The 21,319-nt window shown below is 45.8% G+C and overlaps 1 protein-coding gene and 2 pseudogenes across 2 annotated transcripts in view; all 3 read right to left on the bottom strand.

Annotated features, from left to right (window-relative positions):
• Positions 1-428: 428 nt before the first annotated feature.
• Positions 429-21,319, bottom strand: part of LOC135054827 (oocyte zinc finger protein XlCOF7.1-like) — a 41,793-nt gene continuing 20,902 nt past the window's right edge. The window contains exons 3-5 of one of the 2 annotated variants that reach the window (XM_063958206.1): positions 10,139-10,330; positions 8,084-8,162; positions 429-3,286 (exon numbers count right to left, since the gene is read on the bottom strand). In XM_063958206.1, coding sequence (XP_063814276.1) covers positions 1,557-3,286; positions 8,084-8,162; positions 10,139-10,330 — 2,001 coding nt within the window. In that variant the 3' untranslated portion in view covers positions 429-1,556. The remainder of the gene's footprint in view (positions 3,287-8,083; positions 8,163-10,138; positions 10,331-21,319) is intronic. The other variant, XM_063958207.1, reaches the window with a different exon arrangement.
• On the bottom strand, positions 14,425-14,544 carry LOC134896016 (5S ribosomal RNA; annotated as a pseudogene).
• Positions 14,773-14,892, bottom strand: LOC134897463 (5S ribosomal RNA; annotated as a pseudogene).

Raw genomic sequence — 21,319 nt, 5'->3', positions numbered from 1 at the left:
TCAGCTTGCACATTCTGCGGCTGGACTGCCGCATCCTAAATCAGTGAAAGCCCATTCCACGAGGAAGGTGGGCTCTTCTTGGGCGGCTGCCCGAGGGGTCTCGGCTTTACAACTTTGCCGAGCAGCTACTTGGTCGGGGTCAAATACATTTGCTAAATTCTACAAGTTTGACACCCTGGCTGAGGAGGACCTAGAGTTTGCCCATTCGGTGCTGCAGAGTCATCCGCACTCTCCCGCCCGTTTGGGAGCTTTGGTATAATCCCCATGGTCCTTACGGAGTCCCAGCATCCACTTAGGACGTCAGAGAAAATAAGATTTTACTCACCGGTAAATCTATTTCTCGTAGTCCGTAGTGGATGCTGGGCGCCCATCCCAAGTGCGGATTGTCTGCAATACTTGTATATAGTTATTGCCTAACTAAAGGGTTATTGTTATGAGCCATCTGTAGTGAGGCTCAGTTATATTTCATACTGTTAACTGGGTATAATATCACGAGTTATACGGTGTGATTGGTGTGGCTGGTATGAGTCTTACCCGGGATTCAAAATCCTTTTCCTATTGTGTCAGCTCTTCCGGGCACAGTATCCTAACTGAGGTCTGGAGGAGGGTCATAGAGGGAGGAGACAGTACACACCAGGTAGTCCTAAAGCTTTCTTTAGTTGTGCCCAGTCTCCGGCGGAGCCGCTATTCCCCATGGTCCTTACGAAGTTCCCAGCATCCACTACGGACTACGAGAAATGGATTTACCGGTGAGTAAAATCTTATTATAGCATTGGATCGATACTGGTCATACGTTTAGGATAGTGTGGATCACGGCACATGTACAAGAGTGCTACATATATATACATTTCTATATTAAGGTGCGGTATCAGGGCACAGATCTAGTACTATACTAGCTGAATTGAGTTTACATCATATGCCACTATACCTGTATAACTGTGCCGTGGTATGAATTAACAATACCTTCATATATGTGCCGTGGTATGAATTAATAATAATGAATTAAAGTGCTTTTCATGGCTCAAATGACACACATTACAAACATATAGTTGCAGGAGTCATTGTGATGAACTCACCTTTTAATAAACTTAGTACACTATTTTCTCACTCTATCACTTATATGTTTGTATGTGTCATTTTTTAACCTCTATATTTTCCTGTATGTGTCCTACATTAGGGACTGTCTTAATATTAATATAAGCAATAAAAGCTACGTTTTATTATATTAATGAATCAAACAAATTTAATTTGTGCACCCGACTCATTAACCGCCTCTTCAGTTCTTTACTTTTTGCCAGGCTATTAAGTTTACCATGTAGTTATTACTGCTGGAGATCTTTTCACACATATTACAAAAGCCGGAATAGTTTCACAATACTGGCAGGTAGTTTTAATGTACAGTATGTAGGGACAGCACTACTACCTAAGCCTACAATATGTACAGTGCAAATATGTTTTGTAAATGTTGGCGTAAATTCACAGCAAACGATAACTCCCCTTCTTTGTGAATAGTCTGATGAAGGAAGATGTGTGTGATTACTGGAGAGAGGTTTCACTCAAGAACCCGGCTTCTCTCTTGTGTGAGTCCTCTGATGTTTGGAAAGATTTGAGTTAGTAACGAAACATTTTCCACACACAGGACAGGGGTACGGCCTCTCTCCCGTGTGAATTCTCTGGTGTTTGGAAAGATTTGAGTTAGAAATAAAACATTTGCCGCACGTCGGACAAGCATAAGGTTTTTCTCCTGTGTGTATCCTGTAATGGATGACAAGATCCGACGTCAGATAAAAGCCTTTCCCGCATTCCGAGCAAGAGTAGGGTTTATCTCCTGTGTGAGTTCTGCGATGCATAATGAGGGAGGAGTTACTGATGAAGCACCTCCCACACTCACTACAGGAATACGCTCTCTCCCCGGTGTGGGTCTTCTCGTGTCTCACAAGTCCTCCCTTCTGGGTAAAACATTTCCCACACTGCGGACATGAAAATGGCTTCACACCGGAGTGAATTTTCTGATGTTTAGTGATAGCCGAGTTAGAGGTGAAACATTTCCCACATTCAGAACAAGAATACGGCTTCACTCCGGTGTGAATTCTGTAATGTTTGATATGGTCTGAGCTAGTGCTGAAACATTTGCCACATTCAGAGCATAAGTACGGTTTCTCTCTCGTGTGAGTCCTCTGGTGTATGGTGAGTTCTGAGATAGATTTACAGCACTTCCCACATTCAGAACAGAAGAATGGTCTCACATATTGTGTATGATCTGTCAGTGTAGAAGTATCCGTGTCCGCAAGTTCTTCACTCAACATGGCTTCATTATCTTTTGTATGATCTATGGGTGTATACATGTCAGTGTGTGTGAGGTCTCCTTCGTCACATGAGACTGAATCATCCTTAATATGAGTAGATGTATACTGTGTATGACCTGTGGAAGTATACATGTCAGTGTGTGTGAGGTCTGCTTCGTCACATGAGACTGAATCATCCTTAATAAGAGTAGCTGTATACTGTGTATGATATGTGGGTGTATAATTATCAGTGTGGGTGAGGTCTTCTCCGTCACAAGAGACTGGTTCCTCCTTAATATGAGTAGCTGTATACTGTGTATGATATGTGGGAGTATAATTATCAGTGTGGGTGAGGTCTTCTCCGTCACAAGAGACTGATTCCTCCTTAATATGAGTAGATATATACTGTGTATGGTATGTGGGGGTATAATTATCAGTGTGTGTGAGGTCTCCTCCATCACAAGAGACTGATTCCTCCTTAATATGAGTAGATGTATACTGTGTATGATATCTGGGTGTAGACATGTCAGTGTGTGTGAGGTCTCCTATGTCACATGAGACTGGTTCCTCCTTAATATGAGTAGATGTATACTGTGTATGATATGTGGGAGTATAATTATCAGTGTGTGTGAGGTCTCCTCTATCACATTGGACTGGTTCCTCCTTAATATGAGATGTTTGCTGTGTATGACCTGTGTGTGTAGACATTTCAGTGTGTGTGAGGTCTCCTCCATCACATGAGACTGGTTCCTCCTTAATATGAGTAGATGTATCCTGTGTATGATCTGAGGGTGTATATATGTTGGTGGCATTTTTTTCTTCACATGAAGGTGGCTTCTCAGTAACATTCTCCAGACAGTAGATTGTGTTTTGTTCATCAGATGAGGAGTATGTTGCAGGCTTAACATGTATCCCAATACTACGATCCCCATTCAAGCAGTCTTGTGAACATATTGGGATGCGAGATGCTCCTGATATTTTTGTATCTTCAGTGGGATCTGCTGGAGAGAAATACATTGTGGTTAAATGCTGTAAAAACTAGGATATTAAGGAGGAGAAAAGGCTCCTTGGGTTGTAATGGCTGCCGATGCTATAGACTAGGGCTTCTCACCATTGTCCCTCAAGAAGCCTAGCATGTCATGTATAAAGGATTTCCCTCTGTGGCCACAACTATTATTACAGGAACTGTCTCCACCATCTTCTGCTCTGCCCTCTATAATCAGCCCAATTACTTTCCACACACATACAGGGCGAGATGTATCAACTCTTGTAGAGAGATAAAGTACCAACCAATCTGCATATGCCATGTTACAGTTTGCATTTGAAAAATTACCGTTAGGTAGGAGCTGATTGGATGGTACTTTATCTCCGTCCACTTTATCAGTCTCCAAGACTTAGTACATAGGGGGTATATATTCCCTAACATACAATCATACACACACACACACATTCACTGACACACTAATTATTATATCTGCCATAATCCAATTAACTAACCAACTTGTGACCTCATTGCAATGTTAACCACTATGCCACTGCGCTGTAGTTTAATTATGCTCCATCGACACCTTCCTCTCTCTTGTCACCAGGGTGCTTCTTAATACACGGATGCATTCCTAAATACATTGATATCTACAGAACCTGTGCTATTATGCTCAGGTGTGCTAGATATTTCTATTTAGATCTTCATGATTCTGGACCCCAACGGGTCATGTTTTCAGGACTGCCGCCTCTGGAAGCGGCAAACAAGATTTGACTCACCTGGGCATGATTAAAGAAAAAAAATCCTGAAAACATGACCTGTTAGCGGTACTTCAGATTTGGAGTTGGGAAACACTGTATTAACAAAACTGTTTTTCTTTGTCCTGGCTGTCCAGCTGCTGCTATTAAGAGAGCCCGATATGCTGACATGTTCCCACATGTGCTCGAGTATTTTACATGGCCAAGCTGGAAGGGGGTGCCAGTTATGTATATGCTACACCATAGCACTAATTAATATTATGCAATTCATCATTAAAAAAAAAACACTCATTGTATTATGAATTGGAGCAAACAAATAAAAAAATTTGGATTCTCTTGACACACAAGTCTATGGTAGCCCTTTGCAACAAGCTGTCTGCTGAGTAGAGCAGAGGGTTAGACTGCGGCTGTGGAGTGATATGGTCCGTCACCAGGGAGAAGGTTAGGGATACTAACCACCGGAACCACTGCAGGATGTCTTGGAAGTCATCATGAGGTCACTGCCGTACCCAGAAGACACCGCTGGAGCCGCCGGACCAGACGTACCAGGTGAGTCACTGCTAGTCCACCAGGAACGTTAATTATGTCGACATTTGACCAGTGTCGACATGATGTTGATGTGGTCAATGATGACATGCTGCATGTCAACATTACGATCATTCCGACCTTCTCAGTGCAACAAAATATAAAACACCCCTGTAAAGCTACAGAGACAAAAATGATAAACAAGACAGTGGAGACTTGGCATACTTTCAACAAAAGGATAGCGAATATAAACCACTAAGCATATTTTATAATACCAGTGTGGCAGTAAACAGGAAAATGTTAATAAAAATCATGAACATAAAATCACAATACATCTACTGGTAGTCCAAAAGCTTATTAAAGTGCTGGGCATTCAGTGGAGAAGCCACTGGTAAAAAGGAGGGGGCCGACGCGTTTCGCTAACATCAGGAATCCTCCTTAGGAGTACTACCCCCTTTTTAATATCAAATGCCAAGCCGATGTTCCTTAAAGACCAGTTCCATTCTCTGCAGTCTGAATTCTATTTCCAGCCCGGTACTTTTAGTCCTGGTGCACCAGAGGACCTCCATTCATTCTCTCTCTCTCTCTCTCTCTCATCTTCATTGAACCTAATCCTACACTCTCGCACACAGCTGCACCAAGTGGGGTCATCTAACACTGGAACGGGGAACACTTACAAGTAACGTTACATAGAAAACTGAATTACAAGGTCCTGTTTTACAGCCATGTAGAGGATAGGGGACTTTTTCTGTTGAAGGAGATAATATTCTAGCCCCTTTAGAGTTATCTTTAGAGATGTTATATCTGTGATTTTGTTATTCATAGTAGTTACAAGAAATAAAAATAAATAAACGTATGATTCATGCCGCACTGGTATCTAAAATATGTAGTTTTTTCTGTCACCACACCTTAGGGTTTATATTATCTATATACATTATTGAAAATATCCCACGTCTGAGCCGTCTCTTATAATTTAAAGCTTTTTTGCTGTGTTTCTTAAAGAAGCTGAAAACATTATATAAACACTATTACTAACCTATAAACTTAAAAAGGTGCTTTAAAAGGGAGTGTAGATCCAAGACAGGTGAGGTTTCGACCAATCAAACACTGACTACACGAGTAAGCCTTTGTCCAAAACGAAGGTATCATCACAGGTAAACTCTTTGCTGCCACTGTCCACAGCTACTGAGTGCTGAGTGGGAGTAAGGGAATCCAGTATAGGGATGGCAATCGGTGGCTAACAACGATCAATTGATGTTTGAAATCATTGCTGATAGAAATCCGCAAGTGCTAAAAGTGTCCCTAGAGAGGTGGTGAAACGCAAACCCCCCTCTTCGGTGCCTACTAAATAAAGGGACTGCACGCACCTGCGGCAGAAAAAAAAGGGGCATGGTCACACAATAGTATCCCCAATTCACATTACACCGCACAGTAGAACAATGTTATTCACATTACACCACATAGTAGTGTCCCTTATTCATGTTATGACACACAGTAGTGCCCCTTCTACACAATGGGGGTCATTCAGAGTTGTTTGCTCGCTAGCAGTTTTTAGCAGCCGTGCAAACGCATAGTCGCCGCCCACAGGGAAGTGTATTTTCACTTTGCAGGAGTGCGAACGCCTGTGCAGCAGAGCGCCTGCAAACACATTTTGTGCAAAACAAGACCAGCCCTGTAGTTACTTATCCTGTGTGATGATTGCTGCGACGAGTGACACGGTAATGACGTCAGATACCCGCCCAGCAAATGCCCGGCCATGCCTGCGTTTTTCCAAACTCTCCCAGAAAACGGTCAGTTGACACCCAGAAACTCCCACTTCCTGTCAATCTTCTTGCGACCGCCAGTGCGAATGAAAGAGTCGCTGGAACCTGTGCAAAACTACAATGCTCGACGCACCCGTACGTCACGCATACGCATGCACAGATTTGCATTTTTTTTTAACTGATCGATGCGCTGCGAAAAATGCAGTGAACGATCGACTCGGAATGACCCCCAATGCCCACATAAGTGCACCTTATACACAATGCCTATAGTAGTGCCACTAATACACATAATGCCCACAGCAGTAGCGCCCCTTTTGCAACGCCCACAGCAGTAGTGCCCCTTATGCAATGGCCAATGTAGTGGAAGTGCCCCTTATGCAGAGTCCATAGTGGTACTGCCCCTTATGCAGTGCCCATAGTAGTGGTGCCCCTTACGACCCTAGGAGTGATGCCTCTTATGCAGTGCGTCCATTAGTAGTGCCCCGCAGTGCCATTGCCCCCTATAGTAATGCCCCCAGTAGTAGCGCTTCTAGTAATCCCCCCAGTAGTAGTGCCCCCACTATCAATGTCGTAGTGACCCTCCCCCCCAAAAAAACCCAAAAAAACAATAATCACCTTAAGCCCTGCTCCTGCATCCAACCGCTGCCGTCCGGCTCCTCGGAACTATGGGAGAGACGTCATGACGTCTCTCCAATAGCGCACACCGCCAGAGCCGGAAGTCGGTGCTCAGGAGTGAGCTCCTGCGTCTAGCTGCTGCTGAGGGGAAAGAGGCAGGCGCGCGCTGCTAACAAAATCTCAGCAGGCGCCCGGCATTTCCCTGTGCTCCAAACATCTTCCTGGGTTAGGTGAACCGGAACTGGTTCCGCTCCAACTGGAACTGACGGATGCCCATCCATTGGGAAGCTAAATGTCTTTTCATTAAACTTGCTCCTTCTACTAATTATTTCACCATGCCTTGTGACAGCCGCTCATCAGCCAGTCTCCAGAGTTAGTGCAAAATCACATGGGAACTGAGGGACTGATTCAGGGATGGACGGAAATCCAAAGTCGCCTGCAAGTAGCTTTACATTTCCATCCACTTATAAGGAGGGATATGCAGGAGAAGTCTCAGTAGAAGACACCTCCTGCATGTAGCTGCGATCCCAGCACTGCGGCCAATGTCACAAGCTGGGATCCAACATCGCGACCATCGGTCACGATGTTCCACGCAGAGGGCCAGCTGAGTATGCTCCAGCTGACTGACGGAAGTGGGGGCTGTGAGGCCAGGAAGTCTGCGTGGTAACACCTAGACGCTGAACTCTCCCCTCCCAGAAAACGTGGGCGGCACGCCCCCGTTTCTGGGAGCGCAGGCCTCCCCCCGCCCTCTGCCCCCCCCACCCCCTCAGTGCTGCTGACTGTCAATCAGGCAGCTGCAGAAGGGAACTGCGAGTGGCATCATAAGGCCCGTTCTGTGAATGCGCAGAATGGACTTTGCACAGCTGCAGGTTCCCGATAATCGTCCATCTTTGATACGGGTTCTAGATCCACTATCATACTGGATCCAACAATTATCGTCCTGATATCATAGTGCAGCAGTGGTCACCAGGCTGCCAAAACAGAGACGCTTGCAACATTTACAAGTAAATACAGATTAGACCAATGCAGAAACACTTTGAACAAAGACTTGAGTTTAAAAATAATGACAGCCTTAACAGCCTCCCAAGAAATTTTAATACAAACAATAGAAAATGTGGGGCTATAACTTTAAACTCGTCTTATCAAGTCTCTTACCCAGTGATGTGAGGGGCCGGTGACTCTCCATAATGACGTCCTTGTACAGACCCTTGTGTTTCTCTACATACTCCCACTCCTGCATGGAGAGATAGACAGTGACATCCTGACACCTTATAGGAACCTGACACACACAATGACACAGTCATCACCCAGACAACTCCCCTGGTGTTACTGTATAATGCCCCATTCCCAGCAGTCACCTCTCCAGTCATCACCCAGACACCTCCCCTGGTGTTACTGTATAATGCCCCATTCCCAGCAGTCACCTCTCCAGTCATTACCCAGACACCTCCCCTGGTGTTACTGTATAATGCCCCATACCCAGCAGTCACCTCTCCAGTCATCACCCAGACAACTCCCCTGGTGTTACTGTATAATGCCCCATTCCCAGCAGTCACCTCTCCAGTCATCACCCAGACACCTCCCCTGGTGTTACTGTATAATGCCCCATTCCCAGCAGTCACCTCTCCAGTCATCACCCAGACACCTCCCCTGGTGTTACTGTATAATGCCCCATTCCCAGCAGACACCTCTCCAGTCATCACCCAGACACCTCATCTGGTGTTACTGTATAATGTCCCATTCCCAGCAGTCACCTCTCCAGTCATCACCCAGACACCTCCCCTGGTGTTACTGTATAATGCCCCATTCCCAGCAGTCACCTCTCCAGTCATCACCCAGACACCTCCCCTGGTGTTACTGTATAATGCCCCATTCCCAGCAGTCACCTCTCCAGTCATCACCCAGACACCTCCCCTGGTGTTACTGTATAATGCCCCATTCCCAGCAGTCACCTCTCCAGTCATCACCCAGACACCTCCCCTGGTGTTACTGTATAATGTCCCATTCCCAGCAGTCACCTCTCCAGTCATCACCCAGACACCTCCCCTGGTGTTACTGTATAATGTCCCATCCCCAGCAGTCACCTCTCCAGTCATCACCCAGACACCTCCCCTGGTGTTACTGTATAATGTCCCATTCCCAGCAGTCACCTCTCCAGTCATCACCCAGACACCTCCCCTGGTGTTACGGTATAATGCACCATTCCCAGCAGTCACCTCTCCAGTCATCACCCAGACACCTCCCCTGGTGTTACTGTATAATGTCCCATTCCCTCCCAGCAGTCACCTCTCCAGTCATCACCCAGACACCTCCCCTGGTGTTACTGTATAATGTCCCATTCCCAGCAGTCACCTCTCCAGTCATCACCCAGACACCTCCCCTGGTGTTACTGTATAATGCCCCATTCCCAGCAGTCACCTCTCCAGTCATCACCCAGACACCTGCCCTGGTGTTACTGTATAATGTCCCATTCCCAGCAGTCACCTCTCCAGTCATCACCCAGGCACCTCCCCTGGTGTTACTGTATAATGCCCCATTCCCAGCAGTCACCTCTCCAGTCATCACCCAGGCACCTCCCCTGGTGTTACTGTATAATGCCCCATTCCCAGCAGTCACCTCTCCAGTCATCACCCAGACACCTCCCCTGGTGTTACTGTATAATGTCCCATTCCCAGCAGTCACCTCTCCAGTCATCACCCAGACACCTCCCCTGGTGTTACTGTATAATGTCCTATTCCCAGCAGTCACCTCTCCAGTCATCACCCAGACACCTCCCCTGGTGTTACTGTATAATGCCCCATTCCCAGCAGTCACCTCTCCAGTCATCACCCAGACACCTCCCCTGGTGTTACTGTATAACGTCCCATTCCCAGCAGTCACCTCTCCAGTCATCACCCAGACACCTCCCCTGGTGTTACTGTATAATGCCCCATTCCCAGCAGTCACCTCTCCAGTCATCACCCAGACACCTGCCCTGGTGTTACTGTATAATGTCCCATTCCCAGCAGTCACCTCTCCAGTCATCACCCAGACACCTCCTCTGGTGTTACTGTATAATGCCCCATTCCCAGCAGTCACCTCTCCAGTCATCACCCAGACACCTTCCCTGGTGTTACTGTATAATGCCCCATTCCCAGCAGTCACCTCTCCAGTCATCACCCAGACACCTCCCCTGGTGTTACTGTACAACGCCCCATTCCCAGCAGTCACCTCTCCAGTCAGCAGCTGAATGATCTTGTTGGTGAGTTCCAGGATCTTCTGCTCATTGTCTCTCTCATGTATCCGGGAGTGTGATGGAGGCACCGGGATGGGGCGATGGGTCCTGCTCAGTCTTCCTGACACACAGAGGCTGCTGCTGGGGGTCACACGCTCTCCGGATGTCTTCTTCACTACTATGTAATCCTGTATAATACAAGAGGAGAAACACAAAATCCTATACTCTACTCTGGTGCAACCTCACTGGAATAGTTAGCACACAATTATCTAATGACTGTTTGAGCCTTGGGATCAGGTGAACCACATCGAATTAATGTCCCACATGTCACATTAATGACACACATTACATTGTATATACCTGTATATAATTTTTAATGGACTTTATGTACATCATATGAGTATACAATTGCTGAATAGAGGTGCGGATTTAGGGGTGAGGGTGACCCTAGTCACAACAGTAACGGCCGCCACCCGCCCGCCTAATGTTATTATTTTTATTGATTGGTTATAAGCCCTCATTTTAAGCTAGCCAATTTAATAGAATAATAAAAAATAGGATTTTAATTACCTACCGGTAAATCCTTTTCTCATAGTCCCTAGAAGATACTGGGGATCCATTTAGTACTATGGGGTATAGACGGGTTCACTAGGAGCCATGGGCACTTTAAGAAATTGATAGTGTGCACTGGCTCCTTCCTCTATGCCCCTCCTACCAGACAGTCTAGGAAACTGTGCCAGAAGAGACGGACATACTTTGAGAGAAGGAAATAAAAGGACAGTGGTGAGATTCCGAACCAGCACAACCATAACTAGAGGAAAGCCATGCTAACCAAACTTTAAACAGTAACAGCAACAGCTGAACCAAACAACAATTCTTAACCAAGTAACAGTGCAGGAATAACGAAGCACCGGGCGGGCACCCAGTATCCTCTACGGACTACGAGAAAAGGATTTACCGGTAGGTAATTAAAATTCTATTTTCTCTTACATCCTAGAGGATACTGGGGATCCATTTAAAACCATGGGGAAGTACCAAAGCTCCCAAACCAGATGGGAGAGTGCTGAGGTTCCTGCAGAACTGATTGGCCACTGAGGACCTTCAGTTTGGTCAAAGTATCGAACTTGTAGTACTTAGCAAACGTGTTCAAACCTGACCAAGTAGCTGCTCGGCAAAGTTGTAAAGCCGAGACACACTGGGCAGCCGCCCAATAAGAACCCACCGACCTAGTCGAGTGGGCATGTACAGATTTAGGAAACGGCAATCCTGCCCTGGAATAAGCATGCTGGATAGCGAGCCTGTTCCAGAAAATGCTAAAGCTCTGTCAGGGCATGCTGGGATGTGTAGTTTCTCAACAGCTGGAGGGCCGCAGTTTGGACATGCCTGACATACACCTTCAAAGCCCTCACAACATCCAAAGAATTTGAAGTAACAGAGGTGTCAGTAACAACCGGAACCACAATAGGTTGGTTGATGTGAAATGCAGACACCACCTTAGGAATAAATTGCTGAAGAGTTCTGAGCTCAGCTCTGTCCTCATAGAATATCAAAATAGAAGCTCTTTATTATTATTATTATTATTATTATCATCCTTTATTTATATGGCGCCACAAGGGTTCCACTGCGCCCAATTACAGAATACATAAACAAATAATCAAACAGGAAAACAGCAACTTACAGTTGATGACAGTATAGGACAAGTACAGGGTAAATAAACATAGTTACATCAGCAGATGACACTGGAATAAGTATCAGGTGGCAGAAGACTGCTGGATGTGGTGCAGTTGAAGATTATTAAAGTAAGAAAGGATAAGCACATGAGGGAAGAGGGCCCTGCTCGTGAGAGCTTACATTCTAAAGGGGAGGGGTAGACAGACAGGGGTGACACAGATGGGGTACATAGAGAGCGTAGAACAGAGGGTTAGGATGAAATCTGGCTGGGTTTGATGAAGAAGTGGGTCTCGGGAGATCGTTTGAAGTTTTGTAGAGGTGGAGAGTCTGAGGGGGAGAGGTAGGGAATTCCAAAGAAGTGGTGCAGCACGTGAAAAATCTTGGAGGTAGGAGTGGGAGGAAGTAATCCGTAGGCAGGAGAGTCGGCGTGCATTAGCAGAGCGAAGAGGACGGGTGGGAGTGTAAAGGGAGATAAGGTCAGAGATGTAGATGGGAGAGGAGTGGGTGAGGGCTTTGTAAGCGAGTGTGAGAAGCTTGAAATGGATTCTGAAAGGGAAGGGGAACCAGTGAAGGTCTAGTAAGAGAGGAGAGGTGGACGTAGTGCGTTTGGTGAGGAAGATGAGCCGGGCAGCAGCATTGAGGCTAGATTGGAGTGGAGAGAGGTATTTGTTAGGAATGCCAGTCAGGAGAAGGTTACAGTAGTCCAGTCTGGAGATGACCAGTGAGTGGATAAGAGTCTTAGTAGCATCCTGGGTCAGAAAGGGTCTGATCCTGGAAATATTTTTTTTTTGTCTCTTGTGAGACAACACCCCTAGCACCGATACCAGTCTTGCTGAAGCCTAGGCCAACAGTGTGATGGTCTTCCACGCAAGATATTTTACGTCTACCTCCTGTAGCGGTTCAAACCAGTCTGATTGGAGGAACTGCAGCACCAAATTGAGATCCCAAGGTGCCGAAGAGAGGTTGGATGTGCAGAACACCTTTCAAAAATGTCTGGACCTCAGGGAGAGAAGCCAATTGTTTATGAGAGAAAATGGACAAGGCCGAAATCTGGACTTTTATGGAGCCCAGACATAGGCCCACATCCACACCTGACTGCAGAAAAACAGGAAACGTCCCAGATGAAATTCCACTGCAGAATATTTTCTGCTCTCATACCAAGAGACGTATTTCTTCCAAATACGGTGGTAATGTTTAGTCGTTACCCCCTTCCTGGCTTGGATCATAGTCAGGATGACTTGTCAGGGATGCCTCTCCTGGTTAGAATCAGCTGTTCAACTTCCATGCCATCAAACATATCTGCGGTAAGTCCTGATAGACAAGCGGGCTCTGTTGCAGAAAATCCTCGCAAAGAGAAGGAAGCCACGGATCTTTGAGGAGCATCTCTAGAAGGTCCGTGTACCGGGCCCTTCTTGGCCAGTTCGGAGCAATGAGAATTGTTTGAACCTTTTCCCTTTTTATTCTTTCCAGAATTCTTGGGATCAGAGGAAGTGGAGGAAACACGTAGGAGTCATCAGAGCGTCCACTGCCACTGACTGTGGGTCTCTCGAACTTGAACAATGCCGCTTCAGCTTCTTGTTGAGACGAGAGACCATCATGTCGAGCACCTGAACACCTCTGGGTGAAGGCCCTACTCCCCTGGCTGCAGGTCGTGGCTGCTGAGGAAGTCTGCTTCCCAGTTGTCTACTCCCGGAATGAAGACCGCCGACAATGCCACAGCATGTTTTTCTGCTAGAGAAGTCTTGACACCTCTGACATTGCTGCTCTGCTTTTCGTTCGGCCCTGTTGGTTTATGTACGTCACTGCCGTCACATTGTCCGACTGGACCTGAATGGCCCAATCTTGAAGAAGATATGAGGCCTGCAGAAGGGCGTTGTATAGAGCCCCGAGTTCCAGAATGTTGATTGGAAGGACGACTTCCTGACTTGACCATCTTCCTTGAAACTGCACCCCTTGGACCTCTGAGGCTTGCGTCTGTGGTTAGCAGAATCCAATTCTGAATCCTAAACTGTCAGCCCTTGATTAAGTGAGAAGTCTGTAGCCACCACAGAAGGGAAATTCCGGCCTCTGGCGACAGACAGTTCCTCTGGTGCATTTGATGATGTGATACGGACCATTTGTCCATGAAACCTTACATACTGGAAGGGTCTTGCTGGAAGGGTCTTGCATGAAACCTTACATACTGAAAAACCTTCAAGAAAAAAACAAAACAAAGAAGTGTTGGAAAGTAGACTCTTTTTTGGGAGCACTCTAATTCAGAGGGTGGCAATGTAATTTATTAATACTGATAAAACCATTTTTATTAGGTAACACATAGAATAAAATTTAAGGAGTATCTACGTGAAAAATTAGAAGCTTTGCGAAAATATAGAACAGATTATAAATAATACGTGATATTCATATCACAATATACCAGTTGCCGGAAATTAATGGCTGTGGTAACAGAATTCATTAATCATTGCACATTCAGACTCATGTAATGTATGACCATCATTTGTTCAGCAGATATCCATTGTGGATTACAATAAATGCAGAGAGTTAAATCATAGGTCATGTCAGAGTCGGGTACCCAGTAGTATATATGTAGGTGACACTGTATAGGGGAGTCAATTTCTTGCAGTACCAGGGTGTTCAGAGGTGGTCTCCCATCCTAGTACTAACCCGGCCTTTCACTGCTTAGCTTCCAAGGTCAGAAGAGATTGGGCATCTCCAGTGATGTATGACCGCAAATATTGTACTCACCCTCTTGGGTCACCTAAGTGTATGCAGCCACCTGGTTTAGTCACCCTGTGACATAGCAGCCACAAATAAGATATGAGCATGGGTGACGGCCTGTTTTGTGGAAAAAAGGTTACACAACATCCACAAATAGGGCTTGCCTTTCACCGATGCAAACCAATTTTTTTGGGATCCAAATACCCAATATTTTGGGTGCGGATGACACTATAGGGGAATCAATTTGTTGCAGTACCTGGGTGTTCAAAGGTGGTCACCCATCCTCTTACTAGCCCGGCCTTTCACTGCTTAGCTTCCAAGGTCAGAAGAGATTGGGCATCTCCAGTGAGGTATGACCGCAAATATTGTACTCACCCTCCTGAGTCATCCAGGTTTATAAATTATGATTGGCAGAAATTGAGATTTATATATACATATGGTACAATGGTCAAAAAATTAAATGAGATTATGTGCAGCCACCTGGCTTAGTCACCCTGTGACATATCAACCACAGATAACAGTATACATATGAGTGAAGGCCTATTATGTGGGTAAAAATAGGATTTTGGTACTTACCAGGTAAATCCTTTTCTTTGAATCCATAGGGGGCACTGGAGTACTCTTGGGATATGGACGGTGCGTAGCAAAGGAAGGCACATTTAAATATTTAAATGAGCAACCCTCCACTTCCCTCCTCCATACTCCCAGGACCTTCAGTGTTTTTTACTGAGCCGAATAGGAGCGACAGAGAAGTGAACAAAGGAGAATTACTTACATTATAAAATAACTGACAACAACTAAGTTGACACATAACGTTACTGACAACTAAACAGTTGACACTATAACCGATAGAACTTGAAAGTTTAAACCAGTCGGTGAGAATGTGTTACCATAAGATCCCCTGAACTTACCACAAACCAGGTAAAACTGCTCTGGGTGGGCGTCCAGTGCCCCCTATGGATTCAAAGAAAAGGATTTACCTGGTAAGTACCAAAATCCTATTTTCTTTTTCATCCACTAGGGGTCACTGGAGTACTCTTGGGACGTACCAAAGCTTCCCCCGTGGGCGGGAGAGCTGTTTGGCACCTGTAACAGTAGGCGGCCAAAGCTATAAGCTGATGCCGCAACGTATCAAACTTGTAAAAGCGCACCAACGTGTGCACTGCTGGCCATGTAGGCGCACGGCAAAACTGCGTCGTAGAAGCCCCACGACCAGCTGCCCATGAAGTTCCCACAGAACGTGTGGAATGAGCTGTTACTAATGGAAACAGCTGTAACCTAGCATGAAGTTAAGCTTGACGTATGGTCAGTTTAATCTATATGAATAAGATCTGCTTAGAAGCTGGCCAACCCAGCTTGGCCGCATCAACGTATTCGTCTTACGAAATGTAGACGTTCGGGATACATAAACGCGTAATGCGCGTACCACAACCAAAGTTTCATTATTTCCTGTTAACACAGGACCTACTATTGGTTGATTGAACTACTATTGGTTAATTGATGTGAAAAGATGACACTATTTGTGGCAAGAAAGCGGGATTGGTCCGAAGATCCGCTCTGTCATCATGAAACATTAAATACGGTGGCTTGCATGACAAGGCACCCAAAGTTGAAACACGACTTGCCGAAGCTAGGGCTAGAAGAAAAAATAGTTTTCCAAGTGAAAAACTTAATATTCACTTGTTGTAAGGGTTCAAAATATGAAAACTGTAAGAAATCTAAAACCAGCTTCAAGCCCCATGGCGCTGTAGGTGGAATGAATGGAGGCTGTACTCTGAGGACACCTTGCAGAAAACGGTGTACAGACGGCAATAGAGCCAAACGTTTTTGAAATTAAATTGACAAAGCAGATACCTGCACCTTTAGTGTAGATAAACGCAGTCCTCCATCTAACCCCGTCTGTAGAAACAACAAAAGACGGAATAACTTGAAAGATGATGTCGGAAACTTCCGAGCTTCCCACCAACCTATATAGGCACGCCATATTCTGTAATAATGAGCTGCCCTAACCGGCTTCCTAGCTCGTAACATGGTTGGTATAAATTTTCCTAAGAGTGCGGTCTCAATAGCCGCCCCGTTAAACGCCACCGCGCTAACTCGGGGAGCGGACAAACACCTCGGGCGGCAGCGGAAGCTGGCCGCCCTGCTCACATACCTGCACGTAGTAGCTGCTGGCCCTGGTATGGTTAAGTTGTTTGGTCCTGAATTGGACGCATGGATTGCTGAGGCTACGGGAGGAAAGTCTGTTTCCTTACCATTGCCTCTACCGGTAGCAAGACGGAGGTACGCTGGACCTGCGAGTAGTCTGCGGAGATCCGAGAACCAAGCTCTCAGAGACCAATGAGGCGCTACTAGTATGACTGTGGCGGACTTTCTTGTGATCCGTTTTAGCAACCAAGGGGGGGAGTGGAAACGGTGGAAATAGATACACGAGGCTGTACAGCCACGCGATTGTGAGCATCCGCCGCCACTGCCGTTGGATCTTGCGTTCTGGACACATACTGGGCGTTTGGTGATTGTGGCGAGATGCCATCAGGTCCACTTGAGGGTAACCCCACCTCTGGAATAACATGTGAAACACCTTTGGATTTAATGCCCATTCTCCTGGATGAAAATCCCGACGGCTGAGATAATCTGCCTCCCAGTTGCCCACTGCCGGAATGAACACTGCCGACAATATCACTTGGTGATGCTCGGGCCAAATGAGGATTCGAGCTACTTTCCGCATTGCCATGCGGCTTCTCGTTCCTCCTTGTTTGTTGTATGCGACCGTCGTCGCGTTGTCTGACTGCACCTGGACAGACTGAGACCGAAGCTTGTCGGAGCACATTGTAAATTGCCCGTAGTTTCAGGACATTTATAGACAGCAATCTTTTGTGATCCGCACAGAGACTCTGGAGCTGATAATTTTGAACTACAGCTCCCCAACCTCTGAGTCTAGAGTCCGTCATTAGAACTATCCAATGACCGGCGCTGAATTGTTTTCCTGCGGTTAGATTGTGTACTTTGAGCCACCAGATTAGAGATACTCTGGCCCGTGGCGACAACCTCACCCTGTGGTGAATCTGCAGATGCGAGCCCAACCACTGTGCGAGCACCTCCAGTTGAAAAGGACGTGAGTGAAATCTTCCGAACTGAATCGCTTCGAAAGCCGTCACCCTTGTGCCTAAGAGGCGAATGCACAAATGTACCGAGACTGTGCGTGCTTGAGCACGAATTGTCTGTACTTTATGTTTTGGTAGGTAATTTCTTTGATCTACCGTATCGAGAATCATTCCTAGGAATTTAATTGATTGAGACGAATTCAGAAGTGATATCTTGAATCTGACAATTCCACCGTGTTGAACTAGGTCATTGTACGTTAGTAGTATTTGTTGAACTAGAGCTGTGATGAGAAGGTTATCTAAGCACAGAATCATTATCACCAGCCGGGATCTGAGAATAACTTATCCCAGACATCACCCCTGTGACAACCCGAGGCGCTGATGAGAAACCAAACAGGAGAGTTTGAATGATGGACTGCCAACGTCTAAGTATGCCAGATGTAGTGGCAAAATTTTGAACACGCAAAAACGCATTCTTGACTTCTAGGGAGAATATGATTTCAATGGTTGTAAACATGCAATCACTGACCGCATGAATTCCACTGATTGAGCCACCTTTGGTATATAACAGTCGGCCGGGTGCGGTACTACAAACAAAATTGTAATACCTTGAATCTAGGAGCCACTGAATTGCGGTCTACAGAACTGCCTTTTTGTCTTCTGACACAGGCCGGCTAGTCTTGGATGTAGCCTTGACAAACCACAACAAAGGTGGTAGACAATGGTACTCTATGTGTGATTGAACACTAATTATGTAACCGCAGATCTGTAACCGCAGATCTGTGGATTTCAGTAATAATGTCAAATGAGACATCCGAAGAATTGCTTGCCCAAAAGACGAAACAAGACAATTAAAAACTTGCCATGCCATTGGCTTGTCAGCAGCCGTTGTGTCCGAACGACGGTTAAACCACCTTCTCGACCACGTGTAGTCGTGTCGTGTGTTGTAGGACAACTGGAAAAGACTGAGGTTTAAAAGATTTGAACCCTGGTGCAGTTTTCCTTGTAAGAACTTGTGTGGCAATGGCTGTAAATAGACTCTCACACCGGAGCGTAAGAACTGAAACGTTCTAATTTAGGAGTAAAGAACACATTTCCGTGTAAGGCCACACAAAGCGTCTGTCAACTACAAAGAGTGATGATGGACTACGAGAACTAACATGGCTGACAGCTATAGCAGACATGCGTAAATTCTCAGGCGATATACCAATGTAAGTAACAAGCCGTCGAAACTGATTTAAGGCCAGAACTGGCTATTAACTACGTCTGCGACTATAATGTCGGTAACCCAAACCCCAACTACAGCATAACCATTGTCTTTAGCATAGGTGGAATGTCCACACTGACTAGTTATTAAGTGTAGGTGCAGGCGGGACCAAGACAGTTTTGACACCAAGAAATGCTGTCATAGCCTCTGGTATATTGAATGGCTTAATAATAGAATTAGCACTATGAACACACACACACACCCCCCCGCACAGGTGCTCGCTGCGTTCTATCGTATAGGAACACTTGCATCTGAACTAGGTTCCTTATGCTGCATTCACACCGCAAATGCCGGGTCCTACCCGGTAAGACAAACGTGTACTTACCGGGTGGGATCCGGCATTTGCGCTCCGTTGCAGGCTTCCCGACCCGGCAATATACCGGGTCGGTTGCCATGACAACGGAGGCCGCAGCAGCAGCAGGGGCGGGGGTGGAGGCGGCGTCGGGAGATGAGCTCATCTCCAGCGCCGCCTCTCCCTATCTTGTGAATGGGAACCGTGTCGCATCGACACGGCTCCCATTCACACCGCACCTGACCCGGTAATCAACCCGGGTAAAACCCTTCTTTTTTACCGGGTTGATTTACCGGGTCAGGCGACCCGCTAAATCGCCCAGTGTGCTTTCACATCGCACACTGACCCGGTTCGACACGGCAATATGCCGTGTCGGTACCGGGTTATTTGTGCGATGTGAAAGGGGTCTTAGTGGCATTAAAAACTCAGAACCTTGCGTCTGGCATTGAATCTTTTTGTACCACACAGCCGATGTTATCAGGCGCCCTTGATAGGTACTGTTTTCTTATTATATATTATCAGTTACTTAAATAGCGCACACATATTCCGCAGCGCTCTCACAGATAATACATAACCCTCCAGATGAGCATGTGACTACGTTATAAACAGTTAGATGTAGCCGCTCAAAAAGGATTAGGATATATATCCGGATGCTTACTGGTATTCCCACTGTGCACGTGGACCCTTAGATAAGTAACGTGTACATAAACTAGAAAAATATTGCTGCACACTTTCTTGTGACAGAAAATTCCTAACACCGCCCCTGCTCCTCTAGTGGGGAAGTGTTGTATAACAGCAGAAAAAAATTCCTGGACAAAGAACCAGGAAATGGAGTTAAAATGGTGTCCAGCCATGTGCTTAGTGCCATGTGCTTTCACCATATGTTAAGCATAAGAAAAAATAAACAATATTGAGCATTTCAATTTACAGTAATATTAGTTTCAACAGATCATATTACCGCCTATATACATATGTAGTATACTTCCTATACTACAATATCCATAGTGAATCCCTATGCATATTTTAGTTCTAACATAATATGCATATTCTTGATAACATTGCACCTCGTGCTTGTTGCGGTATATCATCCCCCCTTGTGTCCCGCGATCTCCCTGTGCAGCCGTAGTCCTTCGTCTTGTGGCAGCAGCGCTGAAAGCGCCTGTGAAAAAAATTACGACTCCTCTGAAATCTCCTCCACCCAGCTGGAGGAGATGGCCGCTCAATCCTGGACCCTCACTTCTCTGTAAGTGGGGAAAGGACCGCATGCTGCCTGGCTGACACGGCCGTGCTTCTCCTGCAAGCGCCCACGTGTCAGCAGCGGCTGGAGGCAGTACAATTCCGGACCCACACTTCTTAGTAAGTAGGGAAGGTATTGTCTGAAAAATCAAAAATGAAATAAAAAAAGTAAAATCAAACGTGAGCTTTCAGCTCATGATGTGCTTCCTTGAGGCACATAAAAACACTGAAGGTCCTGGGAGTATGGAGGAGGGAAGTGGAGGGTTGCTCATTTAAATATTTAAATGTGCCTTCCTTTGCTACGCACCGTCCATATCCCAAGAGTACTCCAGTGACCCCTAGTGGATGAAAAAGAAATTCCTGAACACCACACAATGTCCACAATTAGGACTTGCCTTTCACTCCTAGAAACGCCCAAGAGGCACCAGAACGGCCGTGCCAAATTCAGTCACTATATAAGTGCAGGATATAATTATGCTGCACAGCATGAATATGGCAATAAGTTTTCAAAATAATCAATTATAATACACCCTTATGCACTAAACCAGACAATAGCTGTGAGATGCCTGATGCCTAGAACCTCTAATGAGTACCTGCGTGATTATAGGAAAGCAGGCTAGAACTAGGTGCTTGTAGATAATTTGCACAATTTTTGATTTGCTTGAGCCTAATGAGCTCTAAGTTCAGAGCATTTGCTGAAATTTGCCATTGTTGAATATATAAATTTCAAAGGAGAAACACAGTCAATGATACCTGTAAAATTAATATTAGCTTGCTATTGATGTTTATAGCAAGTATAGATAATCCCAGCTATATATACACCTTAATGCTAAAGGTATACAGTCCTTGTGGTATTGCTGGTTGGGACAGTTTATCCAGTATTGCTCTTTAA

The sequence above is a fragment of the Pseudophryne corroboree genome, chromosome 3 (genome assembly GCF_028390025.1).
Source record: "Pseudophryne corroboree isolate aPseCor3 chromosome 3, aPseCor3.hap2, whole genome shotgun sequence".
Taxonomy (NCBI): domain Eukaryota; kingdom Metazoa; phylum Chordata; class Amphibia; order Anura; family Myobatrachidae; genus Pseudophryne; species Pseudophryne corroboree.
The sequence above is the reverse complement of the archived record's forward strand: the minus strand, read 5'-3'. Positions and strand labels throughout refer to the sequence as shown.